Here is a 20,924-nt window from a genome sequence, read left to right as displayed (position 1 = left end):
TCCTTTTATATTATTTGTTGATTTTATGGATTTTGTCAGCCTTGTTCAATTGAAAATAATAGTATACAAATTTTAATGTAATTCAAATAAATATAAAACAATCATTTGTTTGTTCAAAAAAAAGAATAAATGGAATGATTTATTTAGGGCGAAAATCTAGAGCTTTCCAGAATGAAGAAGAAATGAAAGTTTTATCTGTCAGGTAAATATTAGTAATGAAGGGATTGGATAATTGATGATGATTAAGTCTTTCTCCCAATTCTGGTAGTTTTAGTTATTGTGTATAATAGGGTAAATGATTAATTCAACCGTCAATGGCTTAATAGCATAAATATATAAACTATTCTTATTTATAGTTAATATGAATTTTATTCTTACGATGTTGATATATGTCAATGACGAAATTTCAAAAGCGATGCTATTTTACAAGTAATTATTCTAGTGTTCGAATCATAAGTCATTAATGCGCATACTTATATAGTTTTCTATTTGATATTTTTTGGCCCGATCTTCATGTACATTTCACGCAAGCTTTTTAAATATCTTTGGGTGGTTTTATAACCTTCCCCGCCCTCCCCTAGCAACTAGAATAACAAATGTTAATGTATATTTGTATTTAGAGCATATGATCTTGGTATACCATCCCTCCACGCTGAGGTCCCAGTATATATTCATACACAGGTACACAACTATTTTTCCTTTTAGATTCTTATTAAAATAGATTTTTGCTAGCGAACCTAATTAATGTTGTCTAGCTGTCTATTCATCAGTCCGTTCGTAGCTTATAAGTTTTTTGAAGAGTTTCTGTGCCAATCAGCATTCAGATTTTTGGTTCGTCGTTTTGTCAGTAATGCTTTAAAGGAATTTTTTAAGTTTTGTGATTTTACAATATCAAAATAAGAGCTACAGCCTCCCTCTACAAACATTCGAACGATTATAAGAGTATTCAAAGCATTAACACAATGACATATGTTTTAGGATTCTTTGCCTCGAATAGTTCAATTTGTGTTCCCCCAGGACTACGACAGGTACATTGCATTTTGACATTTTGATTAACTGGGTATAGTCCGTTTCGTATCAACGCCCCTTAAGGGGCGATTCGTCGTATTTTAAAATTAACTTTTGGTAGGTTATTTTAGGTTTGGTTAGGTGATTGCCCCGTAGGGTTAGGCAATTGGCCCCGCAGAGAAATAGAAGAAAAGCTACTGTGAAAATACTGAAATTTAAAAGCTATTTTGTAGATATCTAATAAAAGGAAGAGTATCATTGAATAGATATATTAATCTTCCTTCTAATGTTTTCATTTCATATTAAAAGAATTAGGAAGACAATGAATTTGCAACTTTAAAACTTATAATGCAGGGAGGGAGGGGAGGAGGGTTTATTACACTAGTCCCCAAAGTTTTATGATAACTTTTTGATGTTCGTTGACTTGGGGACTTTTATTGAATTTTGATTGGTTGGTTCATTTGGTTAAGTGTCTAAACATTTCAACACAACTAATTGTAATTTGAGAAACGAGTAATTTGTATATCATAATTAGGGATGTACATCAATTTATCAGCCATTGACTTATTCTTCAAGATATTTGATCATAAAAAGTATTATTTCATTCTTGTTATATTTAGTGTACGTGGATCTAGCACTGAGATTGAGAACCTGATTTCTACAATAGTCGGTGGCAGAGCTAGAATTAAGGTAAACAAGGACAATCCAGCTCTTTTAATAGGAGAAAGGAATACCTTATTTAAAGAGCATCTTTACTTCTATTTGAAAATAATAGTTTTTAGTCTGTGAATATGATATTAATTGACTATAATTTTATTATGTTTAATATATGTATTATCAATCAATTTAGATAGGTTAGATTTTAATCTATTGTTTTCCCTAAAAAGTAAATTAGCTGTCAATTATTATTTAACTATCAATATCAAATCAAATCAAATCAAATCATTTATTAACAATAAGATCATACAACTATCTTTGGACACTCCGCCAATCGAGTTACTATAGACATGTTATTTACAATTTTTAAAATTCATAATTTAAATGATGGATTGTATTTATTTTCCATCCTAATTCATTGGACACATAATTAATTTTATATTTAATAATTCTTTATTGCGGCAGGTGTACTGCGCGTATGGCCAGGTACAGACGTAACCCTTTAGGCTGGAGCGTGACCTCGGTGTTGGCGTTCACTATTGCTGGCCAACCATACGCCAAATGACTTGACTATTCTCTGTTATACTATAGTCAAAAGAACATGTTATTATCTTGTTTCCTCGTGCCAGGCTATACCCCTATCTTTCCATATATTCTGACTAGCGGATACGACTTCAAAGGCATCTAAGAAGTTTTAACTTTAGAAACCCATATCATATTTTCAATGAGCGATATTCTTCAATACGGAGAGACAGACATACATCATGTTACTTTTATATAATCTTTATCAACTGTATTTGTATTAAAAATACGTATTCGTGAATTTAGGAAAAGTTGCCAATAGAAATATCCAATTAGTTTCTTTAATAATTACTAAGATCAATGACAGAACAATTAATACATTATGAAACATGGTTTTGAACTAATATTTTCCTTAAAACTTTTGTTAGGAGTAATGCATTAAAGTGAACTAAATTTCTTAAAATTAGCTGTTTCTGAGCTTTTAAGCATCAAAAATACACTTTTATAAATTAAGGAAATGTTTCCAGTGCGGACACCAAAACTTTTGGGAGATGGAATTGCTGAGCAACAAATAGAGGAAGAAAGGTGACAGATTAATAATTACAGTATGGCTTCGAAACCGATTAATATCCGCTGGATTAGAACCGGTTCTTAACCATTTTGAAAAATCATGTAAAGCATCGTATTACATATTATTAGACTAAAATTCAAAAAAATAATATCAGTTTAGTTATCCTGGGCCTTCGGTATCTCGGGGCTAACAAGACTGGTTTTAATCTTAAACTTTTGTGTTTAATTATCCGTGGAAAGCTGTCTATAATATGAAGAAATAAATACTATTATCATTGTTAAATTAATAGTGAAAGCAAAAATTTAAAATATGAGAAATTCTCCATAATTAAAGTTTATTGATATTCTTTTCAATATATTTGGAAGGTTCCGTGACTTTTGGATAAATTGTATATTTGTTAACACCTTGACTTTATCAAAGCAATTGATAGTGTAAAGAATTTTATTAGAAAACATATATACATATACATTTAAAACACATTAAAGCATTCCAACTAATAGGTTTCTAATTGATAATCTTTGTTTATATGCTAAGTATAAAATATGTAATACATTTAGAATTAACAAATTATTTATAATGTTAGAACTAAGCATTATTAATGTGTGATTACAAGCTTTTGCTTTCTGCATTAATTTTCAATGATTTATTTAGAACTCAAGTAATAGTGGAGATACGGCATAACAAGTCAAGCATAGTGGATGTTGCAGCCATTCAAGCCAGGTAAAAATAGTAACAGGTATTTAAGTAGTAGGACATCTATCTGTGGTTTTATTTGTTCTTATAGTGTGTTTTAACAATATATTTTTTAAGTAAAAGAAAAAATTTATTACTTCAAGATTACTTTTGTCATCACATAATTCCTGTAATTTATTTGTAAATTATGATCATTATTTCATAGATAAAACTATTGAAAAACTATTTGAATTGTAAAAATCTGTTGTTTTCATGTTGTTGTTGTAAACCCATTCATGATCTTAAATTTACTCATTTTATTTCAATTTCCTAGTCCTCTTGATAAATCTAAATAAAAATTATTAGTTTTTTACTTATTTCAGGCTGAATGGAAACAAATTCAGTTCTGTGAATAGAACTTCAAGAAGTAGTCCACAGATAGAGCTAACACCACAGGTATAACCATATAACACTGTACTGATAATGATAATAAATAATATTAGTTTAGTGATTATTATAGAGATTGGTCACCGAATTTAATTAATATTGGAATTAAAACTAATTGCTATAACTTTTATATTGTTAAATTAGTATAAAGGATCTGTATATTGGATAGAAGTAAGGGTGATGAAAAATAGCCTAAAACCATCTTCAGAGTGAAGGACTCAATCGCAGTATAAGCTTAAAAGACATCCAAAAAACTGTATTAATCTAAACAATTAGATGACTAAAATTTTTAATAATAGAACTGTATAAAAACTTTTTGATTATTTTTGTCATGATTTATAGATATTATTATTAGTATTTACGGCCCTGGTGCTAGCATACAAAAGTGTCTCGTCCTACTCCATGACTACTTAGGTCCAAACACTAAGAAACTATGGCTACACACACACGGAAGGCATGTAAGCTAATTATTATAAAACTATTTTCAGAGATCTGAAGCCTTTTCGCTGCAGTTCTTTTTAATCATCCTTGTTGTCTCCTTCCTGCTTATACTGGCAGTACTTTTCATTGTTTGCTGTATTAAAACAGGTATGTTAATTATTGTCGTCCAAGCTTTTTGATATGTGTAAGATATTTACATGATTTTAAAAACCAAGGGCATTAAACTATGGGGTTTTTAAAGGGTTTTATGGGGGATATACCCTTCCTAAAATTTTGGTTAGTAAAAAGTTTATGAGTTGGAAGGGATATCAATAAAATTTGAAAATATTAGTCGATAGAAATATACAGTTGTATGACAACATTTTTTGTTATACTTTTCTATGAACCAATTTGTTTATTATATGGCCTTTTTCTCTTTCTTTTGGTCAGTCCTTAGGGTGAAATTATGACCCATTCAAGGGGTCTAACTCTACTGGAATAAAATATTCAAACTTTATTTCCTTCTGCGTTTACAATAATAATTTGTAGGTTGTCTTGGATTCAAGAGCAATAAGATTGGCCCTTCAAACAGCGATGATGACAAGGTAAACTATTTTCCAGTATGGCTTCGAAACCGATTAAAATCCACTGAAAAAATGATGTTTAGCATCGTATTACAGATAATTTTTCCATGTATTTAAAAATAAAAATCATAAGATAAAATCAGTTTTGCTAGACCGGTCGTTTGGTCCTACGGGGCCAACAAAACTTATTCTATCTTAAATTTTTCATTTTAATAACCGCGTAAATTAGTCTATAATACGTTGCGATAAATAAATATTACATATTTTAAACGAGCTAAACTATGAAACTTGTGCTTACAAGCTTAATTAAAATTAATAACTTTCACAAAAGTACAATACAAAATATGAAAGAACTTGTATGCAACATTGACGTTTAGTACAGCAAAAAACTAAACTAGGGACGTCCAATGCTTAATTTTGTTCTCTAATTAAGACTTTTTATTTAAAGTATCCCTGAAATTGATTGGATTACAGGTTTGGATATTTTTATATTACTATTAATATTTTAGATTTTATCTGTAAAGAACCAGAGGGGAGAAGAGGTAACCCATGCCAAGTTTATAGAGGTCCTGAAATCAAATCAGATGTTGACACAACATCCACCCACACCACCCTCAGTTCAAACAGGTACTGCAGGAGGGACGGAACATTGGACTGTAAATTTCTCTGGTACCCAAAGTTTATTGACATACTACTTTATTTATTTGCTCAAAACTTTCGGTACTTTTTGAATTTTAATTGGTTATTTCCAAATATGTAGTGCAACAAACTTTTCAGCCAATTATTTTTAATCTACATAATGAGTAATTTTGTTTATTATCATTGTAGTTACATATCCTGTTACCTTACTTATACTAAAGGTATTTTCTAAGGTGCCAATTTTTGGTAATAAATCCCCTACCATGAGACATTTATAACATATATTAACATTTTAAAATCGGGTAGGTATAGTTCCTTTCGTGGCATCGCCCCTTAAGAGGCGTTTCTTCGTATTTTCACAGTAGCTTTTCTCCTATTCATATCCACTACTGTGGGCTCTAACCCTGCTGGGCCAATTGCCTTACTCTGCGGGGCAATCACCTAACCCAATATAACCTAACCTAACCTAAAATAACCTATAAAAAGCCATTTTGAAATACGACGAATCGCCTCTAAAGGGGCGTTGCCACGAAAGGGAATATACCAATAAAATCTACCTGATTTTTTCTTTAAATTAACTTGAGATTTTATTAGATGGAAGACCTGGACCTAGACTGGTTAAGGAAAATAAGGCGGCAAACTCAGCCAGGTAATATTATTAAATCAAATAGAATCTGATAAACAGGATTTAACTGTTAGAGGTGGAGGGGAAAGTTGAAGGACCAGGCAGTCCTAAATAGGAACAACTTTAGACATCCAGCTGAACTGTTATCTGTAATACAAAGTAGCTTGATGTTTGTCCATCTGTCCGTCCGTCCGTCTGTCCCTTAAGATCTCAGTAACCACTGAACCGATTGGATTCTAATATTTTGGGAATATATCTACTTGTCCTTTGGTGGTTTTAAGCTGTTTTCTTGGGGCGTGGGACACCCCAACCCCCCAAAAAAACAAAAAAAATAATTACCTATTGGGACAAAGCCCCTAGAGGCTAGGGGCGAATCCGCTAGTAATATATATATTTCCCTAAGGTGCTCAATGCTAAACTAAAAAGATGATAAATTATAAAATGTATTTTTTTGATAGGACGGATGCAATTTATGTTGAAAGAAGGTCGAGAGAGCGAAGGTATAGCAGTTCTTCTACTGATGATGGCTATCCGCAAAATAATGATTATTTCATTATAAAGGTATATATTTTAGTAGCGCAGCTACTCTATAACTAGGATATGTCCCTACGTCCATCCATCATGTTTTATCAGTGAAGTAATAGCAGTTCTTCTACAGATGATGGATATCCACAAAACAACGATTATTAAGGTATTAAGGTATTCTTTAGTAGCGCAGCTACTCCATATCTAGGACATGTCCGTTCATTCATTAGTGAAATAGTAGCCGATCCACTAATCGATGGCTATTTGCCAAAAATTACTATTTCATAATCACAGTATTCTTTAGAAGCGCAGCAACTCTATAACTAGGATATGTTCCTACGTTCATCAGATTTGTTTTAATAGAAGGGTTATACCATTAAATGTGTTCATTAGCGCAGCTAATATATAAAAGGATATTTCCCTAGCCACAAAATAACAAATATTTCATTAAAAAGGTATTCTTTAGTAGTGCAGCTTCCCTATAACTAGGATTTCAAATAACGTCCATCATTCAAGTATAAAGAGTAAATATATAGAGGCTCATCTGTGACTGCTTAAATTTTAATGATTTCTCTTAGAAGGGTGGAGGTACCATTCCCCAATATAATAATATCTTTTGCTACACACAGAAATACACCACTCAGAGAGTTACTTTTATATTTTTGTTTGTATATAGGATAAGGAGAGCGGAGATACTTACATATTAACAAATGTATCATCAAACTCAAGTGAAGCTTCCTCGCAAGTATCAAGCCCTAATAACACTTATCTTCAGAAAAGGTAAGTTTTTCAAAAGCCTTGTAAAAGTCAATTTGGGACAAAGTCTTTTTTTATAAATTGTCAAACTAAAAAAGTAAAAAAGTTAAGTGCGTGAAGATAAAAAAAATATTAGTTTAGCATGTTTATCTTTGGGACTTTTAATCAAAGGTTTTAAAATAAAGTATTTACGGCAATTCAAAACATTCTTTCATGGATAAAAAAAGGATGCAAGCATATATTATATTATAGTGCCTTTTTAGCCAGGGTTTGGCAGCCGCGCATTATTAGGAAATCAACCTTAATTTTAGAATTAGCTATAAGTCTAAACTTGACCCAAATATGACAATCCCTATATCCAAAAACATTTTTCAAAGCATCCAAATGGGTTTATATAGATTTGAGTCTTAGTCGAAGCTGATGCACGGCTGCCAAGTCATGCTTAATATAGAGATCCTTAATATTATAACTCTAATAATTGCTTTAGATTTGGACAGAAAAGAATTCCTAAGGAAGACAGCAAAATATTTCAGTTATTAAAACCTGAGGAGGTAAACAATTTTTAGAAAAATGCTTAGAATAATCTTTTTGGTTCATATATATATTAGGGTGGGTTCATATCGGAATTAGACAAAGCGGGGATATGCAACAGATAAAATTAACCTTAAAAACATTTCTGACCGAAAAAGAATTTTAAAAAATTGAGTTTTAGAACACGACCACTTAAAAATATAATTCATTACTTATTAGTATGCAAAGACGACATTCAAAAAATTTTTTGAATCAGAACTATGGCTTCATGGTGCTCCCTGGGAAGGCCTTGAGGAGCTGAATCAGGAACTTTTGTCCGTTTCAAAATATCGCGTTCCTAGCCTTAGAAATCACTAAAAAAACAAAAATTTTTTAGGTTTATTGAGAATTGTCCAATTTGTAGAGGCTTTTTAAATTTTCTCAGGCTAGGAACGAGATTTTTTGAAACGGACAAAAGTTCCTGACTCAGCTCCTCAAGGCATTTCCAGGGAGCACCATGAAGCCATAGTTCTGATTCAATAAATTTTTTACTCCCATTTACAAATAGCTATACAATTGAATGTCTGGTCGTCAGCGGTTTTAAGACTTAGGATAAATTTTAAATCATCCAGAGGTGTATTATATCTATATAAATTGAGTGCAGATCCCCGCTTTGGCCTCAGAAAAAAAATGTCCAAAATCGACCCACCCTAATATATATACCATTAAATTGATATGTGATTTTAGCTGTTTTATTGAGTTTGTCTTAGTCATTGTGACAACTTTTTGCATGCCCACAAATTTAATCAAATTTACCAAACAATGAACTTTTTTACTTTTGTAGAGAACAAGCAGTCAAAATTCTACAGATATTCAAGTTGATCAGTAAGTTTTTTTTACCTTTTTTAACAGCTAAATTTGTTAAGCTGATGATTTGTATGGCCCCAAGGGAATTTAAAAACTATGGTCTCCGATGAATCAGTGTTTTTGTGTTCATCAACTTTTTCAACACAAGGTTTCGTGAATATATAAATATTTTTGTAAAGGTTTAGTGATTATATTCTTTAAAATCCAAAATAAAGATAGTATTTACTTGTGCTTATTAAAAACTAAAATGTTATTTATTTGGAGATGGCTTGCAGAAGATTTAAAAATTGACAGTTTGCCTTTTTTGTTCTTTCCTATTTTTTATTTGGTTTTAAAGTACTCGGACGCCTAAAGTAAAGGAAAAAACACGAAACCTCTGAAATTATTTTAATTTAGAATTGAGGATGATGACAATATCACAAATTATGATAAGGTAAAAACTTTTTTAACTAAGAATCTTTTAAATAAAAGAATGCATATTATTTTTTTCCTAGAATAACCTGAAATATCCCTTGTCTCGTATATAAACTTAGTAACGATGCTACTCTATCATTCGAAATATCCGTCTGTCTGAAACATCTTTGGGGAAACGTGATTTTCTCGGCACCTATCCAATATATATTATATTTGAGGATAAAACATCTATGACAGTCACACTGGTTTTTTTTCTTCTTTTCCAAGAGATTTTTATGTCTATATATGAAATAACAATTAGCTTTATTTTACTTTTTCATATACATATCTGTTGTTTTTTGGTCCAATTTTCACAACTTTTGTGCTTTACAGTTTAAAATTGAATTTTTAAATAAATATGCATATACCTACTATTATTTCCTTTACAAAGATTTAATTATTTTAGTCAAACGGAGCTTATCAAAATTTTCCACAAGAGAAGAATCAACGACAAAGGTAAATTGTAATTTGTTAAATCAAATTAGTTCAGACTCTGTTTAAGGACTTGATTATATAGATGCCTCATTTTAACTTGTTGTCCAAAAACAATATAAATAGGATAATTGTAACATACAAAAATCATATCGATTAAACTATTAAACGGACGAACAGACCCTAACTATAGAGAAGCTTCCTTTTTAAAATAATATTTTTGCAGATGGAACCAGCCCCGAAGTAAATCAGATGTTTACCTTCAAGATAAAAACCAGCCTGAGCTCTATACTACAATTGGACCCGACGGTAAGTCTTACATATTAAGATTGACCGGATTCGCGTCATACTAAAGAGTTGGAAGGAATAATACAAAAGGTCATTATATATAGCGTTGGGAAAAAAGAGCTAAAGGTATAAGAAGATTTACAAAGTGTCTAAAAAAATCAGCCATGTGACGTCCTAAAAATGAATGATTATCCATCTATTTTTAGGGGCTTTCTTTCCCACTTCTCCTCTCATCCCTCATTTTTATGACGTTACATGGCTGATTTTTTTAGACATTTTGTAAAGCTTTATATATAAGACAAAAGACCTAAAGGCAAAAGACCAAAGAACAAATTAAGACCTTATAACAAATTAAGACTTAATAACAAATTAAGACCTAATAACAAAAGACCTAAACACAAAAGACCAATTAACAAATAACTTAAACACAAAAGACCTAATAACAGAAATGATTTAAAAATGATAACAATATTATTGAAAATTATAATAATGTAAATTGGCACATTAAATATTTTGAAAATTTTTATATAAACAAAAGGAATGTAATCTGCTAGTTTTATAATTCTATTTTCATAAGTAAACTTATTCAATATCTATTTTTTTAGGAAAAGAAGTTATATTGAAAAGATACTTAACAGACCAGGTAAATTGATCTTTTTTAATTAATGATTAACTCATTTATTATCAAATCTTTTTATTTGTTCTTCTTAAAGATGCCAAAATATTTGTAGTCAAATCCTGCCTATGGGGATAGATTTGAGCCAGCTAGTGCTAGATATAACCAGCAAGGTGATGGACGAATGGGGGATTTCTCTGGTGGATTTGGCCGACCTTCCATTGGCTTTGTCAGTCAGGCCCTCCAACATCTAGGATATGATTCTCAGTTTCAGGTTTGATAATTTTTAAGCACATTATTGATTGATAATAATAGATTAAATTGTATTATAGTTTTGTAATGTCTAATTTTTTAATCCTAATATAAAAATGTAACAAAATCTCTATTTGTTTGAAGGATATCTCTAACCGATGAACCGATATGATCCTCTTTTACATTGTAGCTTCTCATAGATCCTGGGAAGGTTTATAACATTTTTGGGAAAGGTATTACCACCATTCAATAGAAGTATATATAGTAAGCTCCTTGTTAGTTGTTTGATTTTTTTCTAAAATGATGTTAAAACCATTATTAAGTACATTAGTGTATCTGAATATGCAATTATAAATTTTTATTTCCATTAAAAAGGATATTAGAGGAGAAGTGGGAAAGAAAACCGCTAAAAAATGGATAATCCCTTATTTTATAACATTGCTTATTTTTGAGACACTTTGTAAAGTTACACATATTCAGCGTGCTGTTTTAATCACTAGCGGCTGCGCCCCAAGTATCTAGGGGGCTTTGTAATCACAAAAGTAGATAAGGGACAGAAAAATAGCTTTAAACCATCTCGTGAACTATGCAAAGCTTCCATATAAAAGAAACTCAATCAGTTTAGTAGTTATTGAAATATTAGGTTTCAGACAAAAAACCTTAGTACTTTATATAATACTAGCGGCTACGCCCCTAGAGGCCTCTAGTGGCACTTTAAATGTTTTTGTTTGTTAAAGTTAATTTTTTTATGTACGATACTGTGGTATGCGGCAGCTCTGGACCATGCAGAAACCAAGACATTATAGTGATGCTACGCACCTAGCTAAATCCTGTTATTCTACAATTGTAAAGCCACCTGGAAATATGTCAGATAACGGTACTGATTTCATCTCTCAGTTGTCCTGCAAATGGAGGGAGGGGTGTTACCCCTCCCTCTCCCATCTTAAGCACCGGAACCTTCCCCTTCAACCACCAAGTTATCAGCACCACCTCAACCCTGAGGATAAAGGATCTAAACCTGCCCTCACCTGATAGAATCACCCCCACACAGACTGTTGTTGTCACAAGTAATCATCAAACCTTCCCTCTTTAGTACCCAGACCTACCACTCAACCCCTCTATGCTTATCTACCTATTGTGCTGCTCCATGGGCTATCCTGCCTGCCCCAGACAGGGATAGCCATCTACCTAACCATTGCAATTATCTATGTTTTACTGTATGATTTATCTTTAACTATCTTTATTCCTAATCCATATGTATTTATATTATGGTTAACTGTATTCTTAATTCCCCCACCCTTTCCAGGGATGGGGGATCATGATTGCCCAAACTGACTATTGTATATGTATTATAATGCTTTTATGTTATGATTATTTATTCCTATCCATGTAGTTATTGTTTGTTGTATATAGCTTTAGTATCCTTTAAACCTTCAATAAAGTGACAACTGAAATAGATGTTGATTATTATCTAGTGAATGCTAGAGAAGCGTAGCTTCTCTATAGTAAGGTGTCCACGTCTGTCACACTGCCGTAATCTAATTGAACTCCGGTGTCTGCCATTTATCCTCGGCGGATACCACAATACCACCTTATTTGACGTTGAAGTCTCCCCTAAATTTTGAAAATTTTGATTTTTTTGTCATTTCTCTTGGGAGGGTGGTGGTACCCTCCCCCAAAATAGGACTTATGAGAAGCTACCCTGTTAAGGAGAACCCGATCGGTTCAGCGGTTAGCGAGATCCTTCGGTACAGACACACACACACAGATACACACACAGACATCCTGTTACTTTAGTATAAGGACTAGCGGCTTTGCCCCAAGAGGTTTGATAAAAAAATTTTTTCGTGTTTTAGATTTTAATAAAAAAATTTTAAAAATTGGGGGGGGGGATTTTTTTTTGGGGGGGGGGGGAAGTCGACACCACTATTTTAATTTTAGTTTTTTTTGGGGGGGGGGGTTATAAGTTATAAACCTTCCCGGGACCTATGAGAAGCTATCCTGTAAAGGAGAACCCGATCGGTTCAGCGGTTAGCGAGATCCTTCGCTACAAACAGACAGACAAACAGACAGACAAACAGACAGACAAACAGACAGACAAACAGACAGACAAACAGACAGACAGACAGACAAACAGACAGACAAACAGACAAACAGACAGACAAACAGACAGACAAACAGACAGACAAACAGACAGACATCGTTCTACTTTGTATTATAGATGATATTCTATTTGTAGAAATCGTCACGAACAGATTACAGTGATGGTCAACAAGGAGAGGAGTATCCACAACGACAACAGCTAGAGTATCAACAACAAAATCAACAGCAGTATCCACAAAGGCCCTCGTTCCAACAGTTTAGGTAAAAATCTTCAATGTGTTTATCATATTTCATAGGTTTATGCCGACGACAGAATAAAGTCCCATTTAATAGTGTGAGTTTCTATTATCAGGTAGGGAGGGGACAATGGCTGTTTATTACACTAGTCCACAGAGTTTTATAATAACGTTTTCTTATTTGTTGGTTCAACAACTTTGGGGACTTTAATGAATTTTGATTGGTTGGAACTTTAAGTTGGATGTCCAAACGTTTAAACCACTAATTGTAAGCTGTAGACTGTAGAAGGGGTATTTTTGTGTATAATCGTTGGTGAATGTGATGTACATCAATTTATCACTAAACTTAATAAACCAACCAATCACCTAGAGACGTTTTCTGCAAATAGCGAAAATCCTACTTTAATCTAATATTAAAAGAGCCTTAAATCATCCCGGAACCTAGAACCCGGTATTAGTGTCTTAGAAATCATCTTAGTGACGTAACTAAAAACGAGGGATTAGAGGGGAGGTGGGAAAGGTAACCCCTAAAAAAGAGATGGATAATAGAGGTGATTGATAATTGATAATTGATAAAGAAAATGTAGGAAATAATTTATACTCTCTGTACTTTCTACCATAGATTAATTAATTTGTATTTTCTAGACAAGGATGACAACATCCATAAAAACGAAGCACAAAAATCAGAAGGTAGAACAAACGCACAATAGCTAGAGTGTCAGAACTTAATAAGCAGAATATTAATTTTGAAGTCTAAATGAAATAGCACATAAATTTGTTGCAAAATTGCGTAAATATAGCATACAGTAAAAGGACATACTTCCGTGCAAAATTTGAAATCAATAGTATAATTCTAATATGTCTAATAAATGTTGTCAAAAAAAGGTTGAAAAAAGTCTGCATATTTGATTAAATTTTTCTTAAAATCCGCATATTATGTTGATAAAAACTATAATATATTATCACTAGCAGTAACATCACTAGAAGCTTTTAGGGTGGTAAGGGGGAAAGTTCATTCTTCCAATTTTCAATTTAAGTTTTAAAACAAAGAAGTAAAATTGCGGAGATGGTACTTTTTTTCTAGGTGTTATTTTTTTTGGAGAGTGGAGAGCCCTCTTCCTAAATAGTTATAAACTTCTCTATACCTATAATAAGCTTCACTGTAAAGAAGAACCCTTTAGGTTCAGCGGTTAACAAGATCCGTTGCTACAGTCAAAAAAAGCTTAGCTTACTAATTTATATAATAGGATATAATAAAGTAACAGGATGTCTGTTTGTCTGTCTCTTTGTTTGTTTGTTTGTCTTTTTCTTTTAAAATCTAGAAAAATAAATTGGTTTATTAAATTGGACTCTCTCCTCCTCAAGTGCCCCAAGAGGCCTCTAAGGCGTAGCCGCTAGTAATAGGATACAGTAACAAAATGCTAATCCTTATATCAAAGTAAAAGAATGTTTGTGTGTGTGTGTCTATTTATATGGAAGGATCTTCCTAACTAATATGCTTCTCCTTTGCAGGGACATAGGTCATAGGTCATGGGAAGATTTATAACTATTTTAGGATAGGGTACCTGCACCCTCACGCGCTTAGAAAAAAAACCACCAACATTTTTTAAATTTTTTTCTTTTAAAACTAAATTGTCCTTTTAAGTATATCTGTCAGACAGACAGACAATAAATATATGGAGCAGATCTGTATAAATATAAGGTATCTTGACTAAAACTTACAGCTGGCTATCTAAAAAAGCAGTCGTGAAAATAACATTTCTCCAACAATAAGGTTTTTTAAGCATGACCGACAGTCAGACAGACAAAATAATGTATAGAGTAGATGCAGGGGGGGGGGGAAGGGGTGATTACTTGAGGGCACCCTCAAATTTTGGAAGTCGTTAAGTAGATGCACATATATCTTGGGTATAGTCCCTTTCATGACAATGCCTCTTAAGGGACGTTTCTTGGTATTTTCACAGTAGATTTTATCCTATTTCTAGCCACTGCGGGGGGGGGGGGGGGGCTCTATCCATGCAGGGCCATTTTCCTAACCCTGCAGGGCAATCACCTAACCTAACCTAAAATAATCCATCAAAAGCTACTGTAAAAGAAATACATTAAAACACCCCTTAAAAGACATTTTCACTAAAAATTTCAGTTGTCTTTCTTCAATAGCAGCCAAAAAAACACACAAAGCATGTTTTAAATGGACGTACTGACTTTCTGTTAACAATGATAGAGTTGCTTTCTAAATTATACCTAACTGTCATGGGAATCATGAAGAGTTTGAAATTGATAGGATAATTCTAACATGTCTTGTTTAATAATCTAAAATCAATTAATAATTTTATCTAATTTCAATTTATCTATGAAATAAATGTAAAGCTGTACAGGTTAAGGCTACTATCTGACTCAATACATTTCTTTTTCTCCTCTTTTTAGCAACCGAATGAAAGTAATTCTTTTCAATTCCAGATAATTATAAGAATTGGTAACATTTGCTTAGATATTTATTTTATAAAAACATAGCAAAAAAAAATAATAACCGTATTATAATACAGGTATTAAATATTATATACAAACAATAAAATTGAATATGAATAAAAATTAAGGATAGATCAATCAAATAATAATTATGTACAGTGTCAAAGGACTAAACAATCTTGTGAAAGGTAATATAACTTATGCATTTTAAAAAGATATTTGTTAAATAGACTGATTATTTAAAGACATATTTGTTAAATATGTTGCTCTAGTGGATATCATTACCCTTGTTAGAATGTACCATTCATAAAGAAGGTTATTTTTTAATGGCAAAACTGTTTAAGCTAGCTTTTTTAACAATTACGTTCAAATTCCGTTAAATTTATAGATATAAATAATCTAATAATTGATTGTTTTGTTTTTATTTGTAATTGTCTTTTTTATATATACGTTATTATGCTTAATTAAAAATTTCTGATAAACATCTCATTATATTTATAGAAAAATTAGCTGTCTCTAAATTTAATATAGAAATAAAATTATTATGGAAAATCAATTGATTTTTCATGGTAACAGGTATAAGTTATAAAATACAGACGAATTTATAGATGTAATCTTGAAAAGATAGCTTTAATTTAAAATGATAAATATGCGTTATTTTTACCAAAAACTAGACAAAACCCTTTTTTGTTGTTGTTGATAGCAATATCTTATTTCTTTACTCTCGTTTATATATAGTTTTAACCTAATATCTTTTGATTTAATTGTTATTGGTTTGAAACTTTGACTAAAAAGCTGGCTTAAAAAATAGCTCATATGTGATAAAATATATAGTATTTTGCGCTAACTTATTAGGGGTTTATACAATAAGTATAATTATAAAAGCAAATATTTGAAAATTATTTAAAATCATTCAATGTTTAATGTAAGATTAAGCCAATTATTAATCACGAAATTACATATAGGTTTTTTATTATTTTGCTAAATAATCTATAAAATATTTACACATTGTAAGTCAACTCTTGAGTTATGTAAGAAGTACAATATTAGCTGATAGATCTTATTTCAATTTTGAAAGATAATTTTATAAAAAAAAATAAAAAAAAGTTGATTTTGTTTTTTAAAAGTGAGCAAAAATAATGTAGAATTTTTAGAAATATTTTTAATATTTTTTAAAAGCACAAAAAATCTTGATTTCAGGCCTTTATTAACAATTCTTAAAAATTCTAGTAGTATCGACACATCCTATTTTTTTTACGTCACTAAGATAATTTCTAAGACACTAATACCGGGTTCCGGAACCTATTTGAATCTTCCCTTAAAAGGAGAACTCAATCAGTTCTGCAGCTTTTGAAATCTTAATCTTTATACAAAAAACCTTACTACTTTAAATGATAGGATATGAAGACTAAGAAAGTCCCTTAAAAAATCAGCATGTTACGTCATAAAAACTAGGGTTTATCCATCTCTAATTTAGGGGTTTTCTTTCCAACTCCTCCTCTCCTCATCCCTCATTTTTATGACGTCAGAATTTATTTTGAGAGACTTTCTTCGTCTTCAGTGGATATATCATATTTTTCAGAGAGCAAGGTGTAACTGGTTTTCCTCCATATCATCAACAATATCAGGTTTATTATTTTTTTTGCAGTTTCCCTAAAATTGATTGTTAAGCACAGAAAACCCTTTTATTTTCAAATTAGGGGAAGGGGAAGTTTTTAAAAATTGTTTATTACTTTAGGTCAGGTTAGTTTAGGTTATATTGGGTACTGGGTAGACCAGGGTTAAGGGCACCACTGTATCTTCTGTTATAGGTCAGAAAGAATTATGGTTTAAATTTATTACTAAAGCACAAAAATACATCTACAATCATTGGCTTTAAACATATGAAATGTAATAATTCGTTGTTTCATTTTAAGATTTTTATTAATTTTAGATCATGATCAATTTTTATAAATTGTATCTTTTTTATATTTTAGACTGAGCAAAGCTTCGAGCAATATAGACAGAATTTTCAGTAAGTAAAGGTTTATTTATGTACAAAATATATAACAGAAAAATTTCCTTTTATTACACATTTATAAAACATGTTTTGCATCGTATTCTAGACAATTTTCATGTATATGTATATTCCATGTTCAACTATTTGCTTTTAGGGAACCTGCGAGTTTAAATAACCAGAATGAATACGATTATAGGAACCCAGCTAACTTTACGCGTGAGGTGAGTCAATTTTACTGTAAAATAAACTATTGACTAAACTCTTAAGGGGCGTTTCGTCGTATTTTAATAGTAGATTTTCTCCTATTTCTGTATAACATACTAGCGGCTTCACCCCTAGCTTCTAGGGGTTTTGCCCCGAGAGGTAATTAAAAAAAATTGGAGTTGCAACCACTAATTTCAAACTGATTTTTAAAAAAATTTAGGGGGATTTCTTTGTTTTTTTTTGAGAGGTTGGTGGTTTCCAACCCCCCAAGGAAATAACCTGAAACCACCACAGGACCAGTAGGTATATTCCCTGCAGAGTAGAATCCGATCTGTTTAGTGGTTACCGAGATCTTAAGGATCAGGCGGACGGACGGACAGACGGATAGATAGACGGACAGACAGATGAAAGACAGACGGACAGACAGACATCATTCCACTTTGTATTATAGATTACCTCGTGAAGGCGAGGTCAAGTTTTATTTTGATCAAGTAATACCCAGCAGACAATTAACTCTTTAGTTACACGACCTTTTTCTAGAAGTCCTAACTGTGATTTCAATTTGAATTTGTTATAGGAGCGTCAGGAAGGAGCCCCAAGCCGGCGGTTCAGCAAAGCTTCCTCGTCCAACAACCAACAGGCGGCCACAGGACACCATCAACATAAAATAAGCACTGGCAGCTTTGGGCCGCAGCATTACAATAATTATCAGGCATGGGTCATACAAATATTATTTTCTATATAACCTTTACAATGTAAAAACTAAAAAGACCAATTTTTTTTAATGTGCATGAACCCTGCGGTGGGCCCTAATATTGCAGGACTTCCCATTCTCTAATAAAACCTAACTTGACCTGACTAAAAGTAAAAAAAAATTACAAAATATCCATCTTACTTATATAGACTTTTTTAAAAGGGGGTTTCTTTGCTTGACTTTGTACTTTAAGGGAAAACCTCCATTTTAAGAGATCAATATTAGTTGTCCTTCTGTATTATATTCAATTTATTATGACTTATAAAACCTAAAAGGATGGCCATAGCTATTACCACCATCAGCCGCCGCCGCGTCATTTCGGCGGCTACCAGCATCCGCCGCAGTCAGAGTTAAATCTGGATCCAGCAGCATTCTATAATTATGAATATCCCGAGTCCTCACTACATGAGATTAATTCTCCCATCCAGGAGGAAACTGAATCAGGTCAATAGTTTTCTCCTACTATATGTAGGTTAAATATCTAAAAGAAGGTGTATCAACTTTTTTTTTTATAGCTAGCCGGTTCTTTTAGTAAGTAGTAGATGTAAAATTTTTCATAGAATTCAGATATGCAATCGGTTTTTTTGTAGACCTCTTATTTTTTAAGTAATTTAAGTTTTTTAAAAAAATAATTAAGTCGGTTTTAAGGTACTAAAACGTAACAAAATAAAAGAAGAAAATGGCCAGTAAGAACAAAAATAGTAAGATCTTTAATTTGACACCTTACTTTTAAAATTCTGTTGAGTAATTATTGAAAAAATCTATTTTTTTAGCCTCGGTTTAATAAAAACTTTAGACCTAAATATTTTCTCAAACAGACATAAAAAACATGGGTTCATATATACCTTTAGAATCAGAAAAATATTACGAATCCATTGTAAGCAAAATTGGAAAAAAGTAAAAAAATAAAAAAAATAAACAAATGGCCAATTATATTTTTTGTTCAGGCAACACTATCGTCTTCCCTTTTTTACCCCCTCTTTACCCCCTCTTTACCCCCTTCCCATTTTTATACTCAATTCAAGAATTAAGACGTTGCCTGTACAATATAATATGATATTTTCATATAATTCCTTTTATTGTAGTTTATATACTATATTGTAAACTTTTTTTTTCAATTTTGCTTACAATGGATTCGTAATATTTTTCTGATTCTAAAGGTATATATGAACCCATATTTTTTTACTTGAGAAATGATAAAATTAAGTTCAAAGTTTTTATTCTCGTGGGTTTAAAAAAATCGATTTTTTCAATAATTACCTGACAGAATTGAATAAGTAAGGTGTCAAATTAAAGAACTTACTATTTTTGTTCATAATGGCCATTTTCTATCTTTTTTTTGTTGCATTTTAGAACCTTAAAATCGACTTAATTTTTTTTTTTTAAACTTAAATTACTTAAAAAATAAGAGGTCTACAAAAAAACCGATTGCATATCTGAATTCTATGAAAAATTTTACATCTACTACTTACTAAAAGAACCGGCTAGCTATAAAAAAAAGTTGATACACCATCTTTAGGTTTTTGGATCTGTCTTCAAGATAAATAAATTCAAAAATGTGACTTCATTTTGATCTATATATACATATATATATTTGGGTATAGCACATAATATTGTTCTTGCCGTATTTTAGTGGCTATGTTACTCTACAATTTTCTAAGTCTGTCTGTTCTTCTGTCAGTAACGCCATAGGGGAAATGTAATTATTACAGCTGCTATTTAAAATAGACGGCTGTATTTTTATTGAAGAGACCATTTATCAATGAGCATCATTCGTATAATTTAATTAGTCCGTCGGTCTCTCAGTCATGCTACAAAAAGAGAATAAATATAAATTCATAGAAACCCAAGGAATGGGTTTCGTGATTTTTTGCAAATTAATGTATTCTTGATATCTGCTTTTAGAATATTTTCTATGTAACATCATCCATCCATGGTTTATTAAAGGTGCTTATAAAATAATTAATCTAAAAAAAGAAGCACTTCTAAGTATTTTAGAGTACATAACCCTGAAATGAACTATTTATCTAGTTCAAATGTGATTATTATATTAATTTAGGTATTGAAAGGGCCATGAAGTCAAGAGAAACATCAAAGTACAAGTAAGAATTCACAATACTTACATATAAATGAAAAATAATAAATAAAGTATTAGATAAAAGCAGCTAAATGTATCTATTCCCAGAAAAACCGGTCGGTCCACAATTTTCCAGGAAACTTACTATTTTTTAATTAAAACCATTTTGCGGTGGGGGGGGGGGGTGGTAAAGAAATGTTATGCGTCCTAAAAAAACTTTCATCCTTCAAAAAACAAT

At 31.5% G+C, this 20,924-nt stretch overlaps 2 protein-coding genes across 3 annotated transcripts in view; one reads left to right on the top strand and one right to left on the bottom strand.

Annotated features, from left to right (window-relative positions):
• LOC145321781 (uncharacterized) overlaps window positions 1-20,924 on the bottom strand; it is a 158,927-nt gene that overhangs the window by 124,288 nt on the left and 13,715 nt on the right. The gene's annotated exons all lie outside the window — the stretch shown is intronic.
• LOC145322133 (uncharacterized) overlaps window positions 1-20,924 on the top strand; it is a 60,028-nt gene that overhangs the window by 32,824 nt on the left and 6,280 nt on the right. Inside the window, exons 27-53 of the mRNA XM_080163928.1 lie at window positions 148-202; window positions 621-681; window positions 979-1,028; window positions 1,629-1,698; window positions 2,702-2,772; window positions 3,410-3,478; window positions 3,814-3,886; window positions 4,366-4,465; window positions 4,847-4,902; window positions 5,391-5,508; window positions 6,115-6,169; window positions 6,604-6,706; window positions 7,347-7,450; window positions 7,914-7,977; window positions 8,781-8,821; window positions 9,200-9,236; window positions 9,663-9,712; window positions 9,915-9,997; window positions 10,582-10,619; window positions 10,708-10,866; window positions 13,084-13,208; window positions 17,235-17,280; window positions 17,629-17,666; window positions 17,806-17,872; window positions 18,433-18,567; window positions 18,885-19,053; window positions 20,669-20,711. Coding sequence (XP_080020054.1) covers window positions 148-202; window positions 621-681; window positions 979-1,028; window positions 1,629-1,698; window positions 2,702-2,772; window positions 3,410-3,478; window positions 3,814-3,886; window positions 4,366-4,465; window positions 4,847-4,902; window positions 5,391-5,508; window positions 6,115-6,169; window positions 6,604-6,706; window positions 7,347-7,450; window positions 7,914-7,977; window positions 8,781-8,821; window positions 9,200-9,236; window positions 9,663-9,712; window positions 9,915-9,997; window positions 10,582-10,619; window positions 10,708-10,866; window positions 13,084-13,208; window positions 17,235-17,280; window positions 17,629-17,666; window positions 17,806-17,872; window positions 18,433-18,567; window positions 18,885-19,053; window positions 20,669-20,711 — 2,080 coding nt within the window. The remainder of the gene's footprint in view (window positions 1-147; window positions 203-620; window positions 682-978; window positions 1,029-1,628; window positions 1,699-2,701; window positions 2,773-3,409; window positions 3,479-3,813; window positions 3,887-4,365; window positions 4,466-4,846; window positions 4,903-5,390; window positions 5,509-6,114; window positions 6,170-6,603; window positions 6,707-7,346; window positions 7,451-7,913; window positions 7,978-8,780; window positions 8,822-9,199; window positions 9,237-9,662; window positions 9,713-9,914; window positions 9,998-10,581; window positions 10,620-10,707; window positions 10,867-13,083; window positions 13,209-17,234; window positions 17,281-17,628; window positions 17,667-17,805; window positions 17,873-18,432; window positions 18,568-18,884; window positions 19,054-20,668; window positions 20,712-20,924) is intronic.

Source organism: Acartia tonsa, chromosome 6 (genome assembly GCF_053477335.1).
Source record: "Acartia tonsa isolate MP-2025a chromosome 6, ASM5347733v1, whole genome shotgun sequence".
Lineage (NCBI taxonomy): Eukaryota > Metazoa > Arthropoda > Copepoda > Calanoida > Acartiidae > Acartia > Acartia tonsa.
The sequence above is the reverse complement of the archived record's forward strand: the minus strand, read 5'-3'. Positions and strand labels throughout refer to the sequence as shown.